General features: G+C 43.5%; 1 protein-coding gene across 1 annotated transcript; it reads right to left on the reverse strand.

The window, feature by feature from the left end:
- Positions 1-2209: 2209 nt before the first annotated feature.
- LOC136398009 (unconventional myosin-VI-like) lies at positions 2210-4946 on the reverse strand. The gene is made up of 2 exons (XM_066372460.1): positions 4463-4946; positions 2210-2585 (listed from the first exon to the last, which is right to left on the reverse strand). Exons 1-2 carry the CDS (start codon positions 4934-4936, stop codon positions 2547-2549), a joined length of 513 nt encoding a protein of 170 aa, XP_066228557.1. The 5' UTR covers positions 4937-4946; the 3' UTR covers positions 2210-2546.
- Positions 4947-24754: the final 19808 nt, after the last annotated feature.

Raw genomic sequence — 24754 nt, forward strand, 5'->3', positions numbered from 1 at the left:
ACCAACAATCCACCCCTTTTGCTCGCTTTACAATCTAAACCACAGGCATCTTCCATGATGGTCACTGTGCAAGGAGTAGGATACATTGCATAAACAGAAATAGTACCAACTACAGCAATAGGATTAACAGATCAAAAACTATGGGTGAAATGAGAGAGCTGTCAGTGGCACCAAGAGAGGCAAATCTTTTCCCTCTGGCAGAGTTTTGTCTGCAGACAGCACCGTAGCTGGCACCAGAGGCCGCCCTGAGCGGGCATACCAAACCTTATTGGCCAATACACCAGCATCTGCTGGTTCTATGTGTAGTAAAATAGGGGAACTCATTATTGGCCATAAAGAAATTACAAAGGTGCCCTTCAAAATGCTGTCCCCTTGAGCACTCAAGGGATAATACACTTCTACCTTAGGTGGCCAGGTGCTGGTTGCCCAAGGAGTTAACTGGAGGTCCACCTCTAACCCCTTTCCCCATGGTGCCAACAAGGCCACCCATCTCAGATGGGGGGCCTGTACAGTCCAGGGCCAAGTCCATTGAAGCCGTTGTCCTTTAAGAAGGGTTGTTGGAGCAGGCAAGAGCACGTTGCCCTGCTGTCCGAAACCTGGCTTGAGTAAAATGTCCTTGGTGTGTATCTGCAACTGAATAGGGGCAGCTGTCCGATGCAGGAGGGCCTCTACTGGAGCTGGGCTTCCCCGTCGAGGTCGCTCATTCAAAATCCGAAGTACTGTCCATAAGCGGCGTGTCCATCCAGTAAGAGAGCCGGTGTCCCCCTCCTGTCACAGTCCCTGCTTTAAGAGTCCATTATACCGCTCAATGATACCAGCAGCCTGGGGGTGGTAGGGAACATGGTACTTCCAGTCCACCCCCAGCTTTTGAGCCCATTGCCTCACCGTTGCACCAGTGAAGTGGGTACCATTGTCACTTTCAAGGACCAGTGGTCGCCCGTATGCAGCACTCAGGCAGTCCAGAGCCTGTATGACTGCCCTCTGGTCAGGGTTACGAGCGGGGTAAGCAGCAAGCAGCCCGGTGGCAGTATCTACACAAGTGACTGCATACTAATACCCTTCTGACTTTGGCAAGGGTCCAATGATGTCTATCTGCCATCGTGTCAGCGGGACATGACCCCTCTGGATCTGTCCAGGTGACACCAATGGTCTCTGAGGGTGTTCCTTGGAACATACTGCACATTGCTCACAGGCTGCAAGTATCTCTGCATAGGACACAGGCAAGTTCCAAGCCTTAACCGTAGCCCACATAGTTTTCTGTCCTGCATGGAGCAGGCGCCAGTGGAGCCACTGTGCCACATCACCTGCAGGTGCAGTCTCCAACCATCGCACCCTTGCCAACGTATCTGCCTCATCATTCCCAGGATGGGCTAGAGGGGCATGCCCTGTGACATGATATACTGTCACCTGCTTCTGGTGTCCTATTTCCCATAAGTCCTGCCACATGGCCTGACCCCATAATGGACGGTGCATTACCATCCACTGGTTAATGTGCCAAGTAGCAATCCAAAGGGTCAGTCCACGATAGACAGCCCAACTGTCAGTACAGATCACCAGAGGTGAAGGTTCATTATGGGCAACTAGCCAAACAGCTCTTAATTCTGCCCATTGGCTGCTTTGGCCTGTACCCGTGTCCATCCAAATAGTCTCAGTGGCCGGATGGAAGGCGATAGCCATCCATTTGGCAGGCTGGCCCCTGCTGGAACCATCAGTATACCAGGCATCTTCGGGGATGGGCACCCGCCCCTCCTGGTAGGGACTGACCTCAGGTTCTGCCTCCTGAGCCCCAGTTGCACCTGACTCTAAGGTCGCATAGGTGACTGGACCCAAGACTTCCTGCAGTTCTGCCCTCAATGGGCTGGTGCTAAGAGCACAGCGTTGTTGCAGATAGGCACCCCACTTGGCCAGGGTAGACATTTGGGCCATACCACTACGTGGTTTAGTTGCCCAATCTCTCACCCATCCAGCTATAGGGTATGTTGTTTTGACTGTAACTGGTGTTGTGGTTGTAATACTCTCAGTTGCCAGGAGGGCAGCATACACAGCTGCCAGCTGCTTCTCTACTAATGAGTAACGAACTTCAGCACCTTTCCACAATTGGGACCAAAATCCAATAGGTTGCCGTAGGCGCTCTGTCCGCTGCCACAAGCCCCATCCAAACCCCTCCGAGGTTACATGAACATCCAGCTCACAGGGCCTGGCAGGATCAAACACATTCAAGGCCTGTGCCACCTTGACAGCTCTCTTAGCAGCTGCAAATGAACCTTGCGCCTGCTCAGTCCAATCCCAGCGAACCCCCTTTCGAATAAGGTTGTACAAGGGGCGTAGTAACTGAGCCAAATGCGGTATAAATGCTCGCCAATACCCCAACAAACCTAAGAATTCCTGTAACTGTTTTACCGTAGTGGGCACGGGGTATGCTTGAATCTTATCTATAACTGCATCAGGGATAACTTTTGTCTTACCCGACCAGACAACTCCCAAGAATTTAACAGATAACCCAGGTCCTTGTAATTTGTTCTCGTTAACTGCCCAGCCACATGCTTTCAAATGGGATAGCAGGGTAGGGACTGCTTGCTCCAATTCTGAAAGAGAATCACTAGTTAGCATAATATCATCAATATAATGGTACATGCGGACTACCTCTGGCTGTTTCCATTTAGCCAGGTCAGCAGCCACCAGCCCATGGCACAAGGTGGGGCTATGCAAATAGCCCTGGGGTAACACTGTAAAGGTCCATTGTCTCCCTTCCCAACTGAAGGCAAATTGGTCTTGACTCTCTGTGGCTATATCAATAGAGAAAAAAGCATTGGCCAAGTCTGCCACAAAGTGGTATGTTCCCAACTCATGGTTTAGCCGATCCATCATGTTAGCTATCGAGGGAACAGCAGCGTGCAAAGGGGGAACAACTTTATTAAGTTCCCTGTAATCTACTGTCATTCTCCAGGTTCCATCCGCTTTGCACACAGGCCATACTGGGGAGTTGTAAGGACTGTGTGCTGGTCGGATGATTCCCCACCTTTTCTAGTTCAAGGATTGTCCCTGTGACTTCTTCATAACCACCTGGCAGGCGGTACTGCTTGGTGTTAGTCACACGCCGAGGGACGGGTAATTGCAAAGGGGAATGTGATGCATGTCCCCGCAATACTGCCTTCACAACCCTGATCCACAGCCGGAACTCCCCAGCTGTGGTTTCCAACCACAGTCCTTGCAAGACATCTACCCCCAAAATATATTCAGGAATAGGAGATACATACACCTTATATGGCTTAGGAGGCAGTCTCCCTATCCCCAATGGAATAGTTATTGGCTTCACTTGAACAGTTTGGCCCCCATAACCGTCAATGGCCACTGGGGTCCCAGCAAACCGCTCTGGGTTTCCATAGAGAAGGGAACATTCTGCACCTGTATCCACCAAGGCCAACACCTGTTGTACGTTGGAAGGGGACCAGTGGATAGCCAGTTCCACATGTGGCCTCCGGTCTCCGCCCATCCCCGTTAGACGGGTCCCTCGGCCTTTTTCCTATTCAAACTGGTACAATGGGTCTTGGGAGTTCCCCTCTCCCTCGGCTGTCTCTATCATATAATCTTGTAACTGAGCTGTGCACGCACCAAACGTTTTATTGGTAGCTGCTGGGGCCTTTCGTCTCAGTGGCTGGAACTTCTGTTCTGGTTTAAGCTGCCGCCAAAGCTCCAAAAGAATTTTATTAGACTGGCCATCCAATTTCCCCTTATCTGCTCCAGCTGCAATCAAGTCTACCCACATCTGTGTTCGGGTAACCTTTACAGGCCCGTTTCCCTTGTTAGTTGGGGGGGAAACATAGGCAGCAGCCCTCACTGCTTTATGATCCCGAGCGGCCTCCAGCTCTCCCAAATCTGCTACCATCTGTGTAACTGCATTGATGGGCTGCCCCACATAGGGGCCCAAGATAGCCACAAGTGACCCAAAAAGGGCTGACGGGGCACTAGCAAGGACAAATTCCCTCATTTTGGCCGTAAACACTTCCTCGTCTGGCCCACGAGACCCAGGGTTGAAAACAGCATTCTTCATACCTAGTTCTCGAAGGACCTTTACTAACTCACTGTAGCACTGCCACCGACTCATTGCCCCCGGCAGTTCTCCAGCATTCTGCCAGACCATACGAATGGCAGCCATCACCCATTCTAATAGGGTATGGTCTCCTGGGTTGCCATGGCAGTTCTGAAGACGCTGCCTCAAGGAAGAGTGTGTGGTAATGGCAGCCAATTTCTCCATCTCTGTTCCGGAGAGCATGATGCCATCCACCTCTATATCCCATAATCGTAGTAACCAGGCTATCAGGGATTCAGTAGGTTTCTGCCTAAATTGTGCCCCCAACTCCATCAGCTCTGCCTGGGTATAGGGCCAGACCACAGAGTGTTCCATTACCTAGGCAGGAGGCTGTGGCTGCCCCTGAGGGACTCTTTGTTGCTGGGTTTTTACCTTCTTGGCGACAACTGGTCGGGCTCTCAGTGTGCGTATGGCAGCTTCAGCCTGAGCCTTCTCATCCTCAGAAGAGGAGTCGCAAGCGCCTGCTCCCGCTGACTCAAAGCCAATCCACCGGCACGGATGCTGCTGCTCCTTTGGTGACTGTTTAGGCTCCTGTGGCTGCTGGCTTTTGGCCAGAAGCTGAGACTCGAGCTCTTGAATCCGCAGTTGTTTCTCCAACAACTGCCGGTGAAGACGTTCAGCTTCCAGGGTAAACTGCAACTCTCGAACCCGTAATTCCTTCTCCAGTGCTCGCTCCAATTCCAGCCTTTTCTGCCGTTCTGTTTGCAATTCATGCTGAAGCTTTTGACCTCGAGCAGTTTCCTCTTGAGTAAAAAACATGTAGCCCATGGCCCCTAAAAGGACAGCCATGGGGAGCCAGAGCAGCAACCAGTACTCTATCCCACCCATCAAGGGTGGTGGCTCCATACCAATCTCTGAATCCTGCCGGAAACTACGCCAGTTGTAAGGCCAGGAGGTGCCATCGTGGCCATTCACATGCAGGTTCCCATTGGATTCGGGCAGACGATAAAGAAATGGCGGAGTCAGAGGATGGGGGGCCATCCTATTTATTGGTGTCTCACCAAGACAGGCAAACCACAAAAGAAGACAAGGGAAAAGAAGAAAACCAGCTCTTCCCATGAAGGGCAAGGGATCAGGGAAGCCCCTGCAATTGTGATAGCAGGAACTGTGTGTCCAAGCTCCTGGTCTGTCCCACTTTATAGTGTAGAAAACCAAAATCCCTTAATCCAATATACAAACAAGGAAGTCTCCGATACAAAGTCACTTATCCAAGGCATAATTGGATTCCTCATGAGAGTGCACCACCCAGATCATACAATTAGTCAAGGGTGTGGGGAAAAGCTTAGTGCCAAAACCAAACCGCAGGCTACAACAACCTGGCCAGCTTATAGCCTGTCCCCCACACCCATTATAAGTCACAAGCGAGCAAACATATATATCATGTTTACAAACTTATTTGACCAACAGGAGCCAAAAGCTGATGGGCCATCATCTCTAATCCTAGCTTGCACCTGGTGGGCAAGTAAAAACACACACTGGGCTCCAAAACCCACTCATTCAGTGCTCACAAAGCTACTGACTTATTCGAGTTTCCTAGAATCAAATGTTTCTAGCTCACCAGACTTACTCATCTCTATTCCCCATCTCCTTCTCTCTGCACAAACTCTGCACAAACTGGCTTCTCACTCAGCACTCCGCCATCTTGGCTGCTTCTCCTGGCCTCCTCCACGTGGCCTTTCTCTTCTCTGCTCTCTAATGATTACTCAGTGTTGGGCAGATAAAATGTATTATGCTCACTTTGTTAAAGAGGCCATCGCCCAGGTGATATTAATGTGTGTTGGAGATCGTTGTAACCTGGGGCTTGGTTTTGGGATTAAGCCTTTCCTACCCTTTTTGCTGTAGGGCGGTACAATCCTATCATGCCTCAGAGAAGTGACTTTGTATTAGAGACTTCCCTATTATGTATATTGGATTAAGGGTTTGGATTTCTACACTATAAAAGGGAGGCAGAACGGGACTCGGTGCTTGGTTCCTGAGGTTAGCATGAGAGAGCAGAGAAAGTAGAGCCAGCAGCGGAAGGAGGCCACGTGGAGTAGGCCAGGAGAAGCAGCCAAGATGGCGGAGTACTGAGTGAGATACCAGTCTGTGTAGAGTTTGTATCTGGGATAAGGAAGAAAATGGGGAACTGAGGAGAATAAGGTTGGTGAGCTAGAAACCTTTGATTCTAGGAAACTCGGATAAGTCAGTGGCTTTGTGAGCACTGAGTGTGACTGGGTTTTGGAGCCCAGTGTGTATTTTTACTTGCCCGCCGGGTGCAAGGTAGGATTAAAGGTTATGGCCCACCAGTTTTTGGCTCCATGGTTTCTTTACCGACTGTCCGAATCCAATGCGAACCTGCATGGGCCGGGCTGCTGTGATAGTGGCCTCGGCTCTGCCTGCTGGCTTTACACTCAGAAACCAAGAGAGAGCAAGGTCCTAGTCTGCTCCACTTTATAGTGTAGATTCAAAACCTTTAATCCAATATACAAAATAGGGAAGTCTGTAATACAAAGTCACTTATCTGAGGCATGATGGGATTGTACCACCCCACATCAAAAAGGGTGGGAAGGCCCTGGCCGGTTAGCTCAGTGGTAGAGTGTCTGCCTGGCGTGCGGAAGTCCCGGGTTCAATTCCCAGCCAGGGCACACAGGAGAGGCGCCCATCTGCTTCTCCACCCCTCCCCCACTCCTTCCTCTCTGTCTCTCTCTTCCCCTCCCACAGCCAAGGCTCCATTGGAGCAAAGTTGGCCCGGGCGCTGAGGATGGCTCTGTGGCCTCTGCCTCAGGCACTAGAGTGGCTCTGGTTGCAACAGAGCAAGGCCCCAGATGGGCAGAGCATCACCCCCTGGTGGGCGTGCCGGGTGGATCCCGGTGGGGCGCATGCGGGAGTCTGTCTGACTGCCTCCCCGTTTCCAGCTTCAGAAAAATAAAATTAAAAAAAAAAAAAGGTGGGAAAGGCTAAGTCCTAAAACCAAGCTCCAGGCTACAAAGATCCTGCCTGCCCACAGCCCGCCCCCAATACACATTAATATCACCTGGGTGACAGGCTTCCATGTGGGCAGCACCATCTTTAACAAAGTGAGCATAATATATTTTATCTGCCCAACACTGACCCACAGGAAGATTGCGATCAATCACAGAGTAGAAAACCAGGCAAGTTTTTAGGGGCTGGAGATACATGGGGCCAAACAGCCCCTCTCCTCAGAGAGCTTACAGTCTTGAGAAAAATAGACAATAATCAAACATACAAATTGATATTGAGGAGGACTCACATTAAATAATTTACTTCCATATGACAGATAAATTAAATTAAATTTTGTTTTGTTTTTATAATATATAGGCCCTGAGGTGCAATCTTGGAATTCCTATATTATGTGATTTATTTACCATCTGTAGGTCCTCAAGCAAGTTATTCAGTTTCTCTAAGATTCAGTTTCCTCATACCTAAAATGGGGGTAATGCTAACAAGTGGGGAGTTTTATGAGGAGAGGCGTGACAGTTTATGTAAAAATGCTTAGCACCGTGCCGAATATGCACTAAATAGTAAAACGTGTTGGTTATTGTCACTCTGAGAGAAGTGCCCCTTGGGAGTCTTCAGCTTTCATGCTACAGGACACGGAATCTGATTAGTCAAATAGTTCTCAACTGCAACAGCATCAAAGATGTTTGTGCTAGAAATAAATGTGTCCTGAAAGTCTCTTACAGGCAAATCGTTGTACAACGTTCTGGAGGTAGGGAAAGAAGATGGCAGCTCGTTAAGTAGTAAGGGAAATAGATAGATATGGACATAGATGGACACAGATGTGGATGTATATACCAGGGTGGGAGCCGGAGATGGAAAAAGCCGGAGTGTGGAATTCAAATCAGAATTCTGGAGAAATAGTCAAGAGTAGAAAGATTTCTCTGGATCTGGAGGCAGGGCAGAGGGCCAGAAGCAGACAAGAAAAAGGGGGAGAAGAAGAAAAAGAGGAAAAGGTAGAAGAAGAAGGAGGAGGAAGAGGAGGAAGAATCATAAAAAAATAAAACATTTTAATTCTACCCAGTCTCCAGGTGGGAAGAACATCCTAACCAATGTCAACCTGCCAGGGGAAAAAAATCATGTCAATATGTTTCAGCCAATGTTTCTATTGAAGTCACTGTGACCGTGATCATCTTAGCTTCTTGATACCAACTCTCAGTACAAGATGCAGGAAAGAAATACAAAGCAGATCTAGGTGCCAAGTGGTTACAATTTCTTTACATCTCAGAGTTGTTGTTTTGAAAGCCACAGCCTGAAAATCGATGTATATGTAAAAACCTGCACAAAAATGTTTACAACTGCTTTTTTCATGATTGCCAAAATCTGGAAGCCACCAAGATGTCCGTTAACAGATATATGCAAACGAAGGAATATCAAGATGGGTCAGTGAAGACGTGGAAGAACCTAAGTGCAGGTTAGTTAGAGGAAGGAAGCCGATCTAAAAAGCCTGTACACTTTGTGATTTCAACAACGACATTCTGGGGAAGGGAAAATTACGGAGACAGTAAAGAGATCAGTGGTTGCCAGCACTTTGGAGAAAGGGAGGGAGAGTGGGAGAGTGGGAGGGAGGGAGGGAGGAATAAATTGGAGCACAGATGATTTTGAAGGCAATGAAATTATTCTGTATGATATTATAATGGTGGTTACATGCCTTTATATATTTGTCAAAACCCATAGAATGTATGACATCAAAGAGTGAACCTTAATGCAAACTGCAATCTTTGGATAACAATGAATGATCGTGCTGGTTCACCAACTATAACAATGCGCCAGGCTGCTGTGGGACGCTGACAGTTGGGGAGCAGGTCTGGGGGAGGGGGTACACAGGAAGTACCCCTTCAATTTTGCTGTGAACCTAAAACTGCTCAAAATATAAATAAATAAACTCCATTAATTTTCTTTAAAGCTCAGTGTTCAGACTGTGTTGATAGGTGACAGGTAGGGAAGGGCAGTTTATGTCTTCTTGTTTACCCTTTCAACCTTTTGAACTTTGCATCATGACACTATATTACCTATTCAGTGAATAATTTTTAAAAATAAAAAGGTAAAAATTAAATATCCACATCAAAGACTTTTGTTGGAAGTTTACAAGTAATTCAATATTGTTACGTTATCACTTACAGAAGCATGTGGAGAGCAAAACTCGTCACCGTGAGGCAGCTTGAAATCATTGCCCCATTTTGTCATTTAGGGAACAGGGACAAGCATGTGGCGCTTTGCCCCATCACACAGCAGTGGGCCCCAAAAACCTTAATCTGACCAGGAGATGCTCCCTCTTTCTCCACCTGCCTTTTTCTTCATGTTCATCTAGAAAAGCACAAAGCATAAGGTTTCCACAGGATGTTCTCATCTGTCACAAAGGCAGCAGTTAGCACAACAGATTGTTCAAAATCAATAACCCTTGAACCAGTTACATGGTTTGCATACCTTTACCATTTAGAAATTGTAATTGAGCTTTATGCCCGATCTCAGGCCTCTGCATCATAGCCAGCCCACGTTAGGCTTAGAGGCGAGGCCCGCCAACCACTCTGCACAAGGCACGCCCCTGGGAACTGGGAGACTTCTTACCTCAAGGCTCCATAGAAGGAAATGGATAGGAGAAGTTAAGGAGAAGGATGACAAAGAGCTGATATTTAGTGAGAAGAAAGTCTGAGGCATTGTTCTAAGCAGCTTTCAGCTACTAACTCCTTTAACCCATGCAGCCGCCCTGTGAACAGGTGCAGCCGCTGCTCTTGTTTTGCAGAAGGGAAGGTGAATGCTGGCAGAGGGCAGTCACCTGCCAGGTCACCGAGAGGTGGAGTCGATCTGCACACTTCGCACCCTGTATCCACTCGGTATACAACGCATTTGCCTGCCCCGCCCCATGCATGAGGGTTCACAGAGACCACAGCCAGCGGCAGGACAGTGACAGGTGTTCCAGCTCTGGGGCGAGAGGTATTCTGGGGAGGCGGAGCAGCAGCCTGCGGGTTCTGTCTCATTCAGAAGTCTGACTTTCTGGGGTATTAGCATCTGCAGGGAGGTCTGAGTGGGGAACAGTCAGGACCGTAGAAGCCAGGCTGGGAATCTCAGGACCAACCCCATACCCATTGTTGGGACTGCTGTGCTGCAGACACTCAGGTCTGCCCTCTGGAGTCAAGGAGGAGTCGAGGAATCTTAGATGTTCCCCAAGGTGCTCTCAGGTTGCGCTCCCCGACCAGTAGCATCAGCACCACCTGAAAACTTGTTAGACGGGAACACTCTCAGACCCCATCTCGGACCTCCAGAACCGGAATCTCATAGTGGGGCCTCAAGGTCCGTGTTTGAGCAAATGCGTGAACCCAACAGGACCCCGTATGTGCTCCATGTCCTCATCCCGCAAACACCCTGACCATGATTTGCTGGGGTCCTTGGAAGTCTGAGTGCTCCTCATTCTGTGTGACACCTACCCGTGACAGTAGCCTCAAAAGGGTGGAGGAGAGGTGGGAGCCTGAGGCTCTGACTTCCTCTTCTCATCTATTTTGAAAAAATAAAAATAAAAAAGAACGATGGTTCTTCTTTTTTTGAAAATGCCAAAGGCAAACTAAATCATCAAGTTCCTTTTTGACAGAGATGACTTACTGCAGGGAAAAGTATTTTAAGTTTGGAGTGATTTGTTCTACTCAAATCCCAAGTCACCCAGCTACCCAGCAGCCTTGGACATTTCGGCGTGGGAAACGTTCGACTAAGTCAAACAGCGCAATGCCTGCATGCACATATCACGGACATGGTTTGGAAACCCAGGACAGAAATTTTCCCAGTACCGTCCCTTTCTCCTTCTTCTGTGTAGACAGCATGTGGAGAAGATGTATAAGTGATTGTTCCAAGGGTCTGTTTCATCAGCTTGGAATACAGCAAATGGCAGGTCTGCCTGCTGCTCTGTAATAAAGGAAATGGTCTCTACAATCCCATTTCCAGGGAGGATTGTGTTCTTCATACGCCCTCTTGTGGCCACTCTGATGTAATGCCACCAGATTAGGCTTTGGCCTGGGTTCTGCCATTAAAGCCACGTTTAGGGAATTCACAATCTAAGAATTCGATTTGGCTAGCTTGTCTTTCCATAAACTAGTTTGCCCCGGGCTTTGTAAAAATGTCTAGAACGTTTTCTTCCTAAAAGGACTGTGATGATATGACCCAGCTAAAGTTGTTTTGCAAGGAATAGCGAATAAATGATGAGCTTTCGTTTAAAGAATTTATAGCAATTAAGCCAAGGAGGCTGCAAGTACAGAGATGGTAACAGTGTGGCTTGTAGCTGTGTGTACATGGGCAAAGCAAAGTGCAAGAAGGAGTTTAGATCACTTGCAGGATTATTCATCAGGTAAGCCCAAAACAAACTGTGAAAGACAGCTATGTAGGTATGTGTGCATTGACATTAGACATGGGTAGTGAGCTCCCTGCACAGCACCCTGAACAAACCTTCCTACTGTTAATGGGTTCTGAAGTCCAGCATCCTCTACGTGGTTACTTACGCTGCTTTGAGCAGCAAGAGGGAACACCTTTCTTCCGCTCCTCCCAACAAAGACAGCACTGCCTTCCCCATGGTCCCTGTTTCTTCCCCTGAAAAGCATTACTCTGCCCCATTAACCTCTAAGGATATAAAGCCTTTCCTATCTATGCATAGAAGTTTAGCAGCGTTTTATTCCTGCTGGTTTTTCTCCCGGCTTAGGACAGGAGCAACCTGAGGTTATCAGTTCCCACCAGAAAGAGACAAGCTCTGAGGCGCAGTGCAATGTCTAGCTAATCACCTCTACAAATACATAGATATTAAGGAAAGTTTGATGATGGGAAGATTACATTTATTATTCAGGTTTCTAATTGTCTAGAAATAAAAATGGTTCATAAGAAGCTATATAAAAATTTCCAGAACAAGGAAACACAAAGAAGAGCGAAGGGATCAGGAAGCCTGTCTGATTTCCGAGGGGCTCCTCTATCTCGGCGCTCTGGGTCGCGTGAGTTGGACAGTCCCTGTGGCACAGCAGTGTTCCTGATGTTTGCCCACTAGAGGCCGGTAGCACCTACCCATCTGTGACGATCAAAAATACCACCGGGCATTGCCAAATGTCCGCTGATGACAAAAGCACCCTCCACAGAGAACCACTGATTTATGGGGACAATGCTGGCAGCAAAATTGTTAAATATCGCAAAGGATGAACCAAGATGAGACAGAAGATGTCTGACTGCAGGGTATTGTGATGGGAAGTAGAGATAATGAGCTTTGGAGTTAGTGACACCAGGGCTCAGATTCAGTGATGTGACTTTAGGCTTCTTTCTTTTTCCTCAGCTTAGTTTTCACCTATGTAAGAATAATAACAATAATATAACAGTAGTAATAATAGTGACAATAAGATTGTTGAGATATCAAATGAAATAAAATATGTAAAGGACCTGGCATATTGCCAAGTATATAACACTATAAATTGAATGCTATTAATGTCCTTTCTCAGCTCCAGACATCTCTAGAAATAAAACATAGCTTCTTTGGGATAGTTTAAAAGAGCCCAGACGGGGGACCTGGTTCGATTCCCGGCCAGGGCACATAGGAGAAGCGCCCATTTGCTTCTCCACCCCCCACCCCCTCCTTCCTCTCTGTCTCTCTCTTCCCCTCCCGCAGCCGAGGCTCCATTGGAGCAAAGATGGCCTGGGCGCTGGGGATGGCTCCTTGGCCTCTGCCCCAGGCGCTAGAGTGGCTCTGGTCGAGGCAGAGCGACGCCCCGGAAGGGCAGAGCATCACCCCTGGTGGGCAGAGCGTTGCCCCTGGTGGGCGTGCCGGGTGGATCCCGGTCGGGCGCATGCGGGAGTCTGTCTGACTGTCTCTCCCCGTTTCCAGCTTCAGAAAAATACAAAAAAAAAAAAAAAAAAGAGCCCAGAGAGCCTGGCACAGGCGCAATGGGAAGAGCCCTCTACTTGGCATCTTTGTGAATCAGTCACTCTCGCTTCCTCCTGAAGAGTTGTCCCAGCCCTAGAGGCTGTGTCTGTTCAGAACAAAGCATGTTGTCGCTGTGCTGGCCCTCCAGATAAGTAATAGCTTCAGGGCAGTAAAGCATAGACGATCATTCCAGAAACAGATATTTATAGTCTTGCAATGTCCACTTTGGTCTCTATTTTTCAATCAGAAAAGTGCAAAATCATCCTCTTCACGTGTGGAATAAAATTCTTCGACCTTTGTGTCAAGGGCATGCCATTTGTGGTGAACTGGAAGCAGAAGGGATGTTTGCATGTTATTTGTGTCTAAGATCTGTCCCTTCTTGAAATAATAAACAGGATGTTTTCAGGTGACTGCTATAATGTGTCATGGAGATTTAAATAACACTATGGAAACATCTTCATTTCCTTGCAGCTTTAATTAAACCATTGGTTTGTATCTTATATAAATTGCCTAACAATAAGAAGGCATTAAGAACTATTTTTAAATTCCTACATATTAAAGTCATGGCATTAGTAATTGATTCTTGAACTTCATCCCATTAAAGATAAATTATCCTTTTCCCAGAATTGTTGCAACTTAATCTGCTCACATTTCTCCTTTTCTCCTTTCTCTCTGATGTTCAGGGCCCCTCATTTGAAAACAGGGAACCTGGGAGAAACTCCCCATTTTCAAACTTAGTCCATGTTGCTGCCACTGCCACAAATTATTTTAGGCTGAATGATAGGAAATTAACAATATTTGATTTATTTGACTTACAAAAATAACAAACTCATATAGTTCAAATTAAAACTCTTACTATTTCTCTCTCTCAAAATTTTGCTCATCCAATTCTACCTTCCTCATGGAGTTTCCACATCACTTTGGAATTGTTTCCCAGGGGTCAGTGTGAACTGCAGAATGCACCCAGGAAGGCCATGTTTGACTCATGACTCACCAACCACCTATTTGGCCTTTCAAGTCTCAAGTACCACACTTACAAAAAAGTTGTTTTAAGTATTGAGATAATGGATTTAAAATTTTACATAGTGTCTAATTACATAAGTGCTCACAAAATGCTCACTTTTTAAAAAATGACTGATAGACATATCAGTAAACTCCTGCAGCCACGCCTTAGCCATTGCAGCTCCCTACAGCTCCTGTATACCATACATGTTTGACAAACCCCAGCAATGATACAATAACTTACTTTATTAGGCATTCACTCTACCTAAGACTATGCTAAGTATTTTTCTTTCATTATCTTATGTAATCCTCACAACAATTCTTTCAGGTAGAGGCTATTATTATCACCATTTTAGAGATAAGAAATTTGAGACAGAGAAATTAAATAAATGGAAATGGACACACACATCAAGGAATCAGATTGGAAGCAAGGTCACCTGACTTCAGAGTCCATAATCTGTTCGATATCTCCCCAGTAACACCCTCAATGTATTGAAAAGGCCTCAAAGACTTTTCCCTGTTTTAAAGAGTTCATGATTCAAATACGATATTCTTTGAGCATTGATTGCTCTTTTTACTCAACTACGCAATTATTTTTTATTTGTCCCATGAAACATGTGATATTTCATTTGGATTGTAAGTATTTAGAGACTTCGTCAACATAGCTGGGCAGTACTAAATCATGGTTAAAATGAAGAGTTCAGTTCATTTTTATAATGTACCACCTGTGTACAGGATCCTGTGTGAAGCACTCAACAAAAATACATGAATATCATATAGTCCTTAGCTAAAAGTATCTATTGCTGTATCATAGTGAAGGACTGAACTTGATCTCTTTAGAGGTGGTGCCATAGAAGGCTCAAGCATAACTGAACTTGGAGAATCATTTCAGCAATATCACATAAATGCCCCTATGTACCCAGCCAGCACTTTGTGAGGTGCTCTGGGAATCAAACAAGAACACAACATAGGAAGGGCCATGCCCCATTAATTGTGAAATCTGGGGGAATATAGAACAGATTTTGTGGGAAGGATAATAAATAACATCATAGTTTGGAAAGTTCACTGAGGACTGTTGTGATTGAAGAAGGAGAAGACCTCTTAAATGAGAACAGGATTTGAATTTGTTTTCAACAAAAGATAATAAAATGAAACTTAGTGACTTGGCCCTGGCCGGTTGACTCAGTGGTAGAGTGTTGACCCAGTGCGTGAATGTCCCAGGTTCAATTCCCAATCAGGGCACACAGGAGAAGCGCCTAACTACTTTTCTACTCCTCTCTTTCTCTCTCTCTCTCCTCTCTCACTGAAGATGGCTCCATGGCCTCAGCCTCAGATGCTAAGAAGAGCTCAGTTGCTGAACAACAGAGCAACACCCCAGATGGTTAGAACATCACCCCATTGGGCTTGCCGGGTGAATCCTGATCAGGAAACATGCAGGAGTCTGTCTCTCTGCCTCCCTTATTTTCACTGAATAATGTTTTTTTAATTTTTTTAAAAAAAGAAACTTAGTGACTTAATTCCCAGACTCAGCAATCAACTCAAATGCATAATATGGTATCATTAATTTTATGTTGGAGGTATAGGACATACAATAAAAAATGATTATACTTCCAAAATATGCATTCATGTTCATATCAACCTCAACAGCATTTTAAGCTTAATATTCTTCTTTCATTTATGAAAGAACTAAAGCCAAAGTAACCTCAAATTTGAAACATAGAAATTTCTCTCAAAGAAACTATGTTAAAAAGCCAAAGTCCTTTAGGGCAGTTAAAATGGAGGCGGTTTCCTTTCCATTCAAAACCGTACTTTTCAGACCTTAATATCTTATACTTTCAATCCCAGGTGATGGGAAGTTGGTTAGAGAGAGTAGTTACTGTAAAAAAGAGACTACTGTTGGCGTACTTCTGGGGGACAACCACTGCTTGTCATCTTGGGAACAGGTAAGTAAGCAATCCCAAGAAAACATATTCGGGGGGTAAATTGCTAACTCAATCAGCTGAAAGACCTGAGGAGGTAAAGCTGTGGGGCTTTCTCCCATTTCCTTTAACACTGGGGGCCGGTATAAGAAGCCCAGCTACATTTTTTCCCCATGTGATGGTTTAGAAGAGGTTTTCATAATATAATTTACATGGTACCAGGGATTATTTTTTAATCTGCAAACTAAACAAGATGAAATCATGTCAGCACAAGTCTCTGTAGACAAGATATGTCAAAAAGATAAATTAGATAATTTATATTTGCATTCCTTTGCATTTTTAATCTTGTTATAGTCTTGCATTTCTAATTATATTTGCATTTGAAATATTGAATGCATCTTTAATTCAGGTGTAAAATGATACGATATAACTAGAAATAGATGGACACGAGACACTTCCTGATCTTTTTCTTTGCCACAGTTGTGATCAAAGACGTCTTTCCTTCCCAGGATTCTAAACACCCCCCGAAAGGCCAGTAAAATAAAACTAAGGTTTAGCTGATCATTAATATGGTACCTCTTATTCAAATTATTCTTCCCTTGCCTGAGCAGATTGTATACCACTGCCCTGGTGATGCTTCCCTGTAGGAGGCAGGATATGGCCTGCTTATGTCAGTGAATACAGGAGTTTTCAATATGCCAGCACAGCCTCCTGTGCTCTTGCCCTCTATCATGAGAACACCATACCCCATGTATGGGGCTGCTCCTTTAGCCCAGATTCAGAAATCAGAAGACACAGAGAGTGGAATTGCAGGTGGCCTACAGCATTAAGCAGACCTGTAACCACTTTGCGGCTTTTATGGTAAGATAGCAATGAATGCATATTTTGTGGACCACTACAAACCTGAAATTGTTACACAGCAAAACTGACTAATATTTATACAATAAGCAGTGGTTATTACTCTGTCATACCATCATACTATTTGTATGCTTTCTAATTACTGGGGGGGGGAAAAAGTACTATTGCCCTATTGCTGCCCTCTTATCCTTATGGAAGCCTCATGAATGATGGGAAGAAGTGGAATAAAGGTGGAAAAATAAGCCAATTCAAGAATGTATGGTCAGCAAAATGGCAGTATAAGAATTTCTAGTATTTGTCTCTTCCTGGAAACATCAACTAAAACAACTGTCTGTGCATGAAAATATCTTCACAAGGACTGAAGATTTCAGGGATTATGGCACCTGGATAAAATAGAGAAATAAGAAAAGATACATTGAGGGGGTAAAAAAAAATAGATTGATATTACTCCCTCAGCCCTCCTCCAAGCCTCGCAGTCCAGCATGAAGAGATACATCTGACCCCAGGGTGAAGGAGAGTAAAGTGAGTGTCTGCCTTTTCCACAGACCCCAGCATGGGCATGCCTCAGCCCCAGGTGGCTCCCAGTGGACTCCTGAAAACCCAGTCCCTGGCTTGCCCCAGCACCTGATGCTTCTAGTGGTCCTGGAAAGGTCTATGGCCCAAGGCAACAGGATCCTAATAAGCTCCTGCTACCCTGGGCCCCCAGCGCACCCTGGTGTCTACTGGATCCAGCAGCCACAGTGGCTTTTGCAGCCTCGGGCATATTGATTTCATGGCACCAGGGTAATGCAAGGCTCCCACAAACTCAGCCTCTGGTTCACTCCAGCTTCTGCTCGTTTCCAGAAACCCAGATGGCACCAACAAGCCCAGACGCCAACCCAACCAAGTACGGGGTACCTCCCGTGACACCAGACAGCTCCCGTGACACCAGTCTCCCAGTGGACTCCAGAAAACCCGTGGCCCCAGACCAACACTGTCCTGCCTGGCTTCCATGGCACCAGGTTCCTGGTGGGTTCCTGAGAACCAGAATGAAAAAGAGTAAATAAATACTACATGAATTATAAGATGCTATTGAAATAAGTAATCTATACATAATTAAAATCCCAGAAGAAGAGAGGGGAAAAGAACCAAAAGCTCATTTAAAGAAATAATAGCTGAGAACTTCCCAAATTTGGGGAGAGATTTTGATCCCAATTCAGGAAGCTAATTGGTCACCCAAAATTTCAAACCAAAATGATCTTTTCCAAGGCATATTATAATAAAACTGTCTAAAGTAGAAGACAAGAAGAGAATTTTAAAGCAGCAAAAGAAAAAAATTCTTCAATAAGGCATTCCCATAAGGCTATCAATGGATTTCTCCAGAAATCTTGCAGGCCAGAATGATATATTCAAAGTGTTGAAAGGAAAAAAAAGTACTGTATGCCATATTTATCTCTGCGAAGCTGCCTTTCAGAAACGAAACGAACAAAAACTGAGGGAGTTCAACGCCGCTACATCTGCCTTTATAAGAAATTTTGAAAAGATTTCTTCAGACTGAAATAAAGATACTAATTATTAATTCAGATCACTCTAATAATATGGTGGTGTTATAATCAGTTAACTCTAGTTAAAGGACAAAAGTATTAAAAATAACTGTAGTAAGATAATTTGTCAATGGCTATCAACATAAAAAGCGGTAAATTGCAATATCAAAAACACAAATTTATAGGAAGAGGCATGAAAGTAGAATATTTTTTATTTTTCAATTACAATTGACATACAATATTGTATTTATTAGTTTCAGGTGTACAACTTATATATATAATATATGAAGTGACTACCTCTCTCTCTCTTTCTCTCTCTCTATATATATATATATATAATTTATATATAATATATGAAGTGATCACCTCAATAAATCTAGTACCCATTTGACACTATACATAGTTATTAAAAATGTAGAGTTTTTTAATGTCATCAAACTTAAGTTTTTGTCAGCTTAAAATAGACCATTACATCTGTAAGATATTTTATGTAAGCCTCATGAAAACTTCACAGCAGAAACTGATAGTATGTATACAAACTATAAAGAGAAAGGAGCCAAAGCATATCACATAAATAACCATCAATTCAGAAAGACAAAAAGAAGAAAGAAAGAAGGGAACTATAGGAGAGGCAGAAAACAATTAGATGGAATTAATAAGTCTTTACCTTTCCATAATTACTCTAAATGTAAATAGATCAAATTCTCCAATCAAAAGGCATATAGTATCTGAATGGCTTAAAAAACAAGATCCAATTATATGCTGCCCACAAGAGACTCACTTCAGCTTTAAGATCACATATAGGCTCAAAGTAAAGGGATAGGAAAAGCTGTATCTTAAAGCAAACAAAAATGGAAACACAACATACTAAAAGTAATAGAATGCAGCAAAAGCAGTTCTAAGAAAGAAGTTTAGAATGATAAACACTGTCTGATCTGTGGTGGCACAGTGGATAAAGCATCAACCTGCATTGCTGAGGTTGCTGGCTCAAAATCTCTAGCTTGCCTGATCAAGGAACAAATGGGAGTTGATGTTTCTTGCTCCTCTTCCCTTCTCTCTCTCTCTCTCTTCCCACCTTTCTAAAATGAATAAATGAATAAATAATTTTAAAGAATGATAAACACCTACATTAGTAAAAAGAAAGATTACAAATAAACAATTGAACTTTGCACTTCCACAAAGTAGGAAGAGAAGAACAAACTATGCCCAAACTTAGTAAAAGGAAGGAAATAGCAAAGACTCAAGTGGAATAGAAATACAGACCAGGAACACAATAGAAAATACCAATTAAGAGCTGTTTTTTTGAAAAGATAAAATTTACAAACCATAAAGAAGAAAATCTTGACTTTTGTGAAAACACAATGTACCTTGATGGCATATGCCAAGTGAAATAAGTCAACAAAGACAAATACTGTATGATATCACTTACATGTGGAATCTTAAACCCCAGACTGTCCCTGACCAAGTAACTCAGTTGGCTAAAGTGTCATCCCGAATCATCAAGATTGTGTGTTTCATCCCTGGTCAGGGAACATACAAGAATCAAACAATGAATGCATAAAACAAATTGATCTCTTTCTCTCTCTCTCTCTCTCTCTCTCTCTCTCTCTCTCTCTCTATATATATATATATATATATATATATATATATATATATATATATATATATATCACTCCCTTTCTCTCTCTAAATCAATCAATAAAAAATTTTTAATCTGTATTTTAAAAAGCCAAACTCATAGAAATATAATAGAATGGTGGTTATCAGGAGTTGTGTGTTGGGAAAAATGAAGAGATGTTGGTCAAAGGGTACAAACTTCAAGCTGTAACATGAATAAATTCTGGGGCTTTGATATACAGCATGGTCACTGTAATTAACAATACCAGATTGTATACTTGAACATTAAAAGTAGATCTTAATATTATCACCATACACAAACAAGGTAATTATACTAGAGGATGAAGGTGTTAAATAAACTTACAGTAGTGCTCATTTTGCAATATATGTGTATCAAATCATCACATTGTACACCTTAAACTTACATATGTTATAAGTCAGTCATAGCACAGCAAAGCTGGGGGTGGGGAAAGAATGTACGACACAGTTCTCCTCTTATCCTGAGAGCACCCAAGGAACCCAGCAGTGGGTCCTCTGTCTGTCCCTGCTCCATCACACATGCTCTGTGAGGCACCAGTCCCCTCTCGCATTTCTGTATGTAACCTGATATTAGAAGTCAAGGAAACAGTACCAAGCTGAGTGCATACACAGGTTCAATAGAGCAACACTAGGAAATAAAGTAAAAAAACTGCGTAAGACTAAAATGACTCCATGACACCCTCTCAAAGCCATCTCAATATCATGACTTTCAATTTTTTAAATAATATATATTTTACATATTTTACTTAATTGATAGGAGAGACTATATTTTAAAATCTTAAGCTTCTTTTTTCCAGTTTTAATCTACTTTATTTTGTCCTGTAATAGTATTCTATTTCGTCAATGTTCCCATTCACAAGACCATTTTTATTCTTGCCTCACTCTGTGTGGATGCTCTCAAATGATCTCAGTCAGTATTTTCTCTTCTGTGGTGTCTACTTCAGGATACCTGAGAGACTGATAACTCTTAGGAATATCCTCAGCCATCTTTATCTCCTTTCATAGTTGAACCCAAATTTTACTCTCTTAACACATCTTCCTAAATGCTGCACGACTGTGACAAACCTGACATGCTACAACTGATAGGCTCTTGTCTAAGTTCTGGGCACTTGACAATTTTAGGGAAAGTCACTGAAGTTGCTGTGTGTGTGTATTTGTATGTCTGTGCTTACATCAAAATGTCAACCATACTTCTAAGTGCTGAGACATAGGTAATTATTTCTCTTCCTCCTCCTGTATTTTCTTTCTCCTTCTACTCCTTATCCTTATACTCATCCCTCATCTAACTCCTTTTATTCTCTTCCTACTCTTCTTCTTCCTCTTTCTGTCCTTCCTTTACTAACTCAAGCCTCATCCCTGGTTACAATTCTATCAATACACTTCTGATGATATTTTTAGCTTCACTATCCAATGGGAGTAGTTCATTCTTTGTTGGCATCTTAATGAAGTTTATAGCTGTCAACATTTGAAAGTTTTTATATTCATTTGAAATTTCCTTTTTTCCCCCCAGATTTACTGAGGTATACTTGACAAGTAAAAATTGCATATATTTGGTCCTGGATGGTTGGCTCAGTGGTAGAGTGTCAGCCCAACGTGTGGATGTCCTGGGTTCAATTTACAGTTAGGGCACACAGGAGAAGTGCCCAACTTCTTTTCCATCCTTCCCCTTCTCGCTTCTCTCCCCCTCCCCTTATGCAGCCATAGCCCAATTGGAGCAACTTGGTCCCAGGTGCTGAGGATGGCTCCATGGCCTCCACCTCAGGTGCTAAGAAGAGCTTGATTGCTGAGCAACAGAACAATGTCCCAGATGGGCAGAGCATCTACCCTCAATGGGCTTGCCAGGTAGATCTCATTTGGAACACGTGCAAAGTCTGTCTCTGCTTCCCCTCTTCTCACTGAATAAAAACAATGCGTATATTTAAGGTATACAGCATTATGTTTTGATATAAGTATACATTTTGAAATGATTATCACAATCAAGCTAATAAACACATCCATCACCTCATGTACTTATAATTTGTGTGTATGTGTGTAATGAGAGCACTTAAGATCAACTCTTTTAGACAATTTCAAATATATAATAGAGTAATTATTAACTATAGTCACCATGCTATCCATTTACTCTCCAGAATTTATTCATCCACATAACTGAAACGTTGTACCTTTTGATCAACATTTCCCCATTGCTCCTTCCCTATTGTGTATTCTTGGCACCTTATTGAAGATCCGTTGAGTATACATGTGTGGTTTTATTTCTGGGCTATAAAACAGAAAGCTCAGAAATACTTGAAAGTGTTATGCCTACCAACTCCACTACTCAATTTGATCTTCCATGTCAACATAGTACCATGTCTCCTAGCCCAAAAGGAGTACTGACTACAGCTCTGTCTAGGGAAAAACCCTCAGCTTCCTCCCGTGTTTCTCCTTTACTCTCACACTACGATTCCACACTCACAATACTAACTGGGGAAAAAGGAAGTTTACAATTGTTTGTAAGGAAAATAATACAACAGTTAATAAATAACACAAGAATAAACTGTTTCCCGTACTCAACTGTAAACCTCCCTTTGCCCCACCCTGTACTTCTAACATTTCTGGTCACCAATGTGCAGGAATTTTTCCCACACCACACAATTCTCTGTTGATACCAGTTGGTGCCATACAATTTAATTCAATTCTGAAGATAGTGTCATATCTCAGAAGGCTCAGTCCCACAGGACCGCCAAACACAAGTAGTATGTCCCCAGGTTATTCACAACTTCTGCCTGACATGGTTCCAAATCGAAGGTTCTCATGACCTTCTCTCTCTTGGGCTTGACTATTTGCTAGAGCGGCTCACAGAACCCAGGGAAAAACTTACATTTACCAGCTTATTAAATGATGTGAATCAAGAGATACACAGGATGAGGTCTGGAGGATCCAAGAGCAGGAGCTTCTATCCCAGTGGAGCTTGAGTGAGTCCCCTTCCCAGTACATGGCTGTGTTCACCAACTGTAAGCTCTCTGAACCCCATACTATTGGAAATTTATGGAGGCTTTCTCATATAGGCATGGCCAATTATTAACTCCATCTCCAGATCCTCTGCCCTCTCTGAAGAAAAGGGGATGGAGCTGAAAATTCTAAGCTTCTAATCATTGGTTGATCTTTCTGGTGATCAGCTCCCACCCAGAGCCATCCAGGAGCCCACCCAGAGTTGCCTTATTAGAAAAAAGATGCTCTTATCAATTAGGAATCTACAAGGATTTTAGGAGCTTTGTGCCAGAAACCAGGAGAAGAGAGACCAGTGTGTGTGACTGTGTGTGTGTGTGTGTGTACGCACGTCTATTTCTATAATATTATCTCACAAGCTCTCTTCTTAAGCTTCTTGAGTACTAAAGTCTGCATCCATACACAGATTTCTCCTATATTAAGTGGATAGTGTTGGAGACTCTAAAATAAATTTGTATCTCCAAGTATACAAAATAGGTATGAAAAAAATTAACAATTGATGTCCTTCAATCCCTCAGACATAACCCAACCTGTCATTAGATAACTGATAATATGGATGTCCCCTTAAAAGTGGCATGTGTGTCCATTTAACCATGTAGTCATTCATTCAATATATTTACTAAACACCTACCATGTGTGAGTTAGGTGGGTTATAAACCTCTTTATTGTTTTAAATTTTCTTCTAAATATGTGACCAATCTTATATTTTATTTAATTCTTTTCTTTTCCCGTTCATATTTATTTTTTAACTTTAATGATGTATACTTGACATAAAATTATCAGATATTTAAAACATCCATTGTGGTGATTTCATTAGGTACATGTTGTGAAAGGATTTCCCCTATATAATTAATTAACACAGTCATCATCTCACATACTTTTTTTTTTAAATAAATAAAATTTTATTTTAATGGGGTGACATCAATAAATCAGGGTACATATATTCAAAGAAAACATCTCCAAGTTATCTTGTCATTTAGTTCTGTTGCATACCCATCACCCAAAGAGAGATCGTCCTCTGTCACCCTCTATCCAGTTTTCTTTGTACCCCTCCCCCTCTCCCTCCTTCCCTCCCCCCACCCCCCATAATCACCACACTCCTGTCCATGTCTCTTAGTCTCACTTTTATGCCCCGCCAATGTATGGAATCCTGCAATTCTTGTTTTTTTCTGATTCGCCCATTTCACTCTGCATAATGTTATCAAGATTCCACCATTCTGCTGTAAGTGATCCGATGTCATCATTTCTTCTAGCTGACTAATATACCATGGTGTATATGTGCCCCATCTTTTTTATCCAGTCTTCTATTTTTTTTACAGTGATTAAAAGCCTTTAAGCAAACTCTTGGCCAATACAGCAAGAATCCATAAAAGAGTAGTGTCCTTAACATGTTCACCAAGTCCAAGTTGGCCCCATCACCATGCCAAATCCCTGAAAAATGCAACCCAACCACAGTTCAGTCTGTTAGGAGCTGTCACAGGGAGCAGGAGTCCAGGAAAAGTCCACATCCAGGAAAAGTCCGCATGGCACTGGAATTGTTGTCACAATTCTATACTTTGCAGCTCATGTCCAAGTCCCAGCGACCACTGCTTCTAGCTGATAATGATTCAGGTAGACTGGAAAAGCCATCTGCAGCATGTGTGGAGATGGAGCTTCTGTTCTCCTCTGCCTGGAGAGAGGAGACCAGGTTGCTTTTCCCTGGAGCTCTGCGACTGTGGCATGGTAAAGAGAACCTTGGGATACACTAAGCTGGGTGGCAAAGGTAGATTCATAATAGAAGTTGGCAAAAGGGGGAAAGAGAGCTCTAAATTAGGAGAGGTCCCAGCCTGAAATATGAGTG

Source organism: Saccopteryx leptura, chromosome 3, assembly GCF_036850995.1.
Source record: "Saccopteryx leptura isolate mSacLep1 chromosome 3, mSacLep1_pri_phased_curated, whole genome shotgun sequence".
NCBI lineage: Eukaryota > Metazoa > Chordata > Mammalia > Chiroptera > Emballonuridae > Saccopteryx > Saccopteryx leptura.

Coding starts and splice junctions, on each gene's coding strand:
- LOC136398009 (XM_066372460.1), bottom strand. CDS start 4,936: ATGGAGCCACCACCCTTGATGGGTGGGATAGAGTACTGGTTGCTGCTC. Junction 2,586..4,462: donor GACCAGTTGTCGCCAAGAAG/GTAAAAACCCAG, acceptor ATTCTCTTTCAG/AATTGGAGCAAGCAGTCCCT.